The 779-nt window shown below is 39.8% G+C and overlaps 1 protein-coding gene across 2 annotated transcripts in view; it reads right to left on the reverse strand.

The window, feature by feature from the left end:
• Window positions 1-211: 211 nt before the first annotated feature.
• The window catches only part of COL4A3BP (collagen, type IV, alpha 3 (Goodpasture antigen) binding protein), a 158,150-nt gene continuing 157,582 nt past the window's right edge, over window positions 212-779 (reverse strand). For both annotated transcript variants that reach the window (XM_006901433.1, XM_006901432.1), the window contains one exon: window positions 212-339. In XM_006901433.1, coding sequence (XP_006901495.1) covers window positions 212-339 — 128 coding nt within the window. The remainder of the gene's footprint in view (window positions 340-779) is intronic.

Below are 779 nucleotides of genomic sequence, written 5' to 3' on the forward strand. Positions count from 1 at the left end.
ATTAGCTTTCATAACAAAATCCAACCCAAACCCAAACAAAAGATCCTAATAATGAAAAAGAAGTTTTAAGCTACAGCTTTCTAGGTGAAAATATCATAAAAATACAACTATTTTTAACAATGAATTGCTTTTCATATGTATAGAATCATACTAGGTAAAATTTGAGGGTGAGATGGGGGGAGGAAAGAGTATCGTCCAATACCTGTTAATACTAGAATAATATAGGTTTTCCCGCAGTTTTTTCTTGAACATAAGAAGTAAAACGTTTCAGAAACTTGGGATATTCACGCTTTGCTACTGCTCTTAGCACGGAGGCTGGTGCCCATCCTCCAGGGTTCACTGGGAGACAAGGAGAAAAGAAAAACTGTTAAGATGTGACCCTCCAAATATACATAAAGCAATTTAGTCCTTTGTTTTGAAAAAAATTCCTTAAGTTAAAACAATTAGAATCTTGCAAATTTTCAAACCATTATTTCTTAATACTAATCACTAAACCCAGTCAAATAGCAAATGTTGTTGTTGTTGTTATGTGCTGTCAAGTCGCTCGCGACTCATAGTGACCCTATGTAAAACAGCCCTAAACTATGCTCTGTCCTGTGCCAATCGCACTGTCTCTGAACTCCCATCCCGATTATCCCAGTCACTGAATCAATCCACCTAATAGAGGGCCTTCCCCTCCTGCGCTGTCCCTCCACCCTCCCAAGCACCGGTCTCTCCTCACAACATGTCCAAAGTATGTTAGACGGAGCCTCAGAATCCTTGCCTCCAAGGAGCCACCC

The sequence above is a fragment of the Elephantulus edwardii genome, unplaced genomic scaffold (genome assembly GCF_000299155.1).
Source record: "Elephantulus edwardii isolate Elephantulus edwardi_28Jun2011 unplaced genomic scaffold, EleEdw1.0 scaffold00326, whole genome shotgun sequence".
Taxonomy (NCBI): Eukaryota; Metazoa; Chordata; class Mammalia; order Macroscelidea; family Macroscelididae; genus Elephantulus; species Elephantulus edwardii.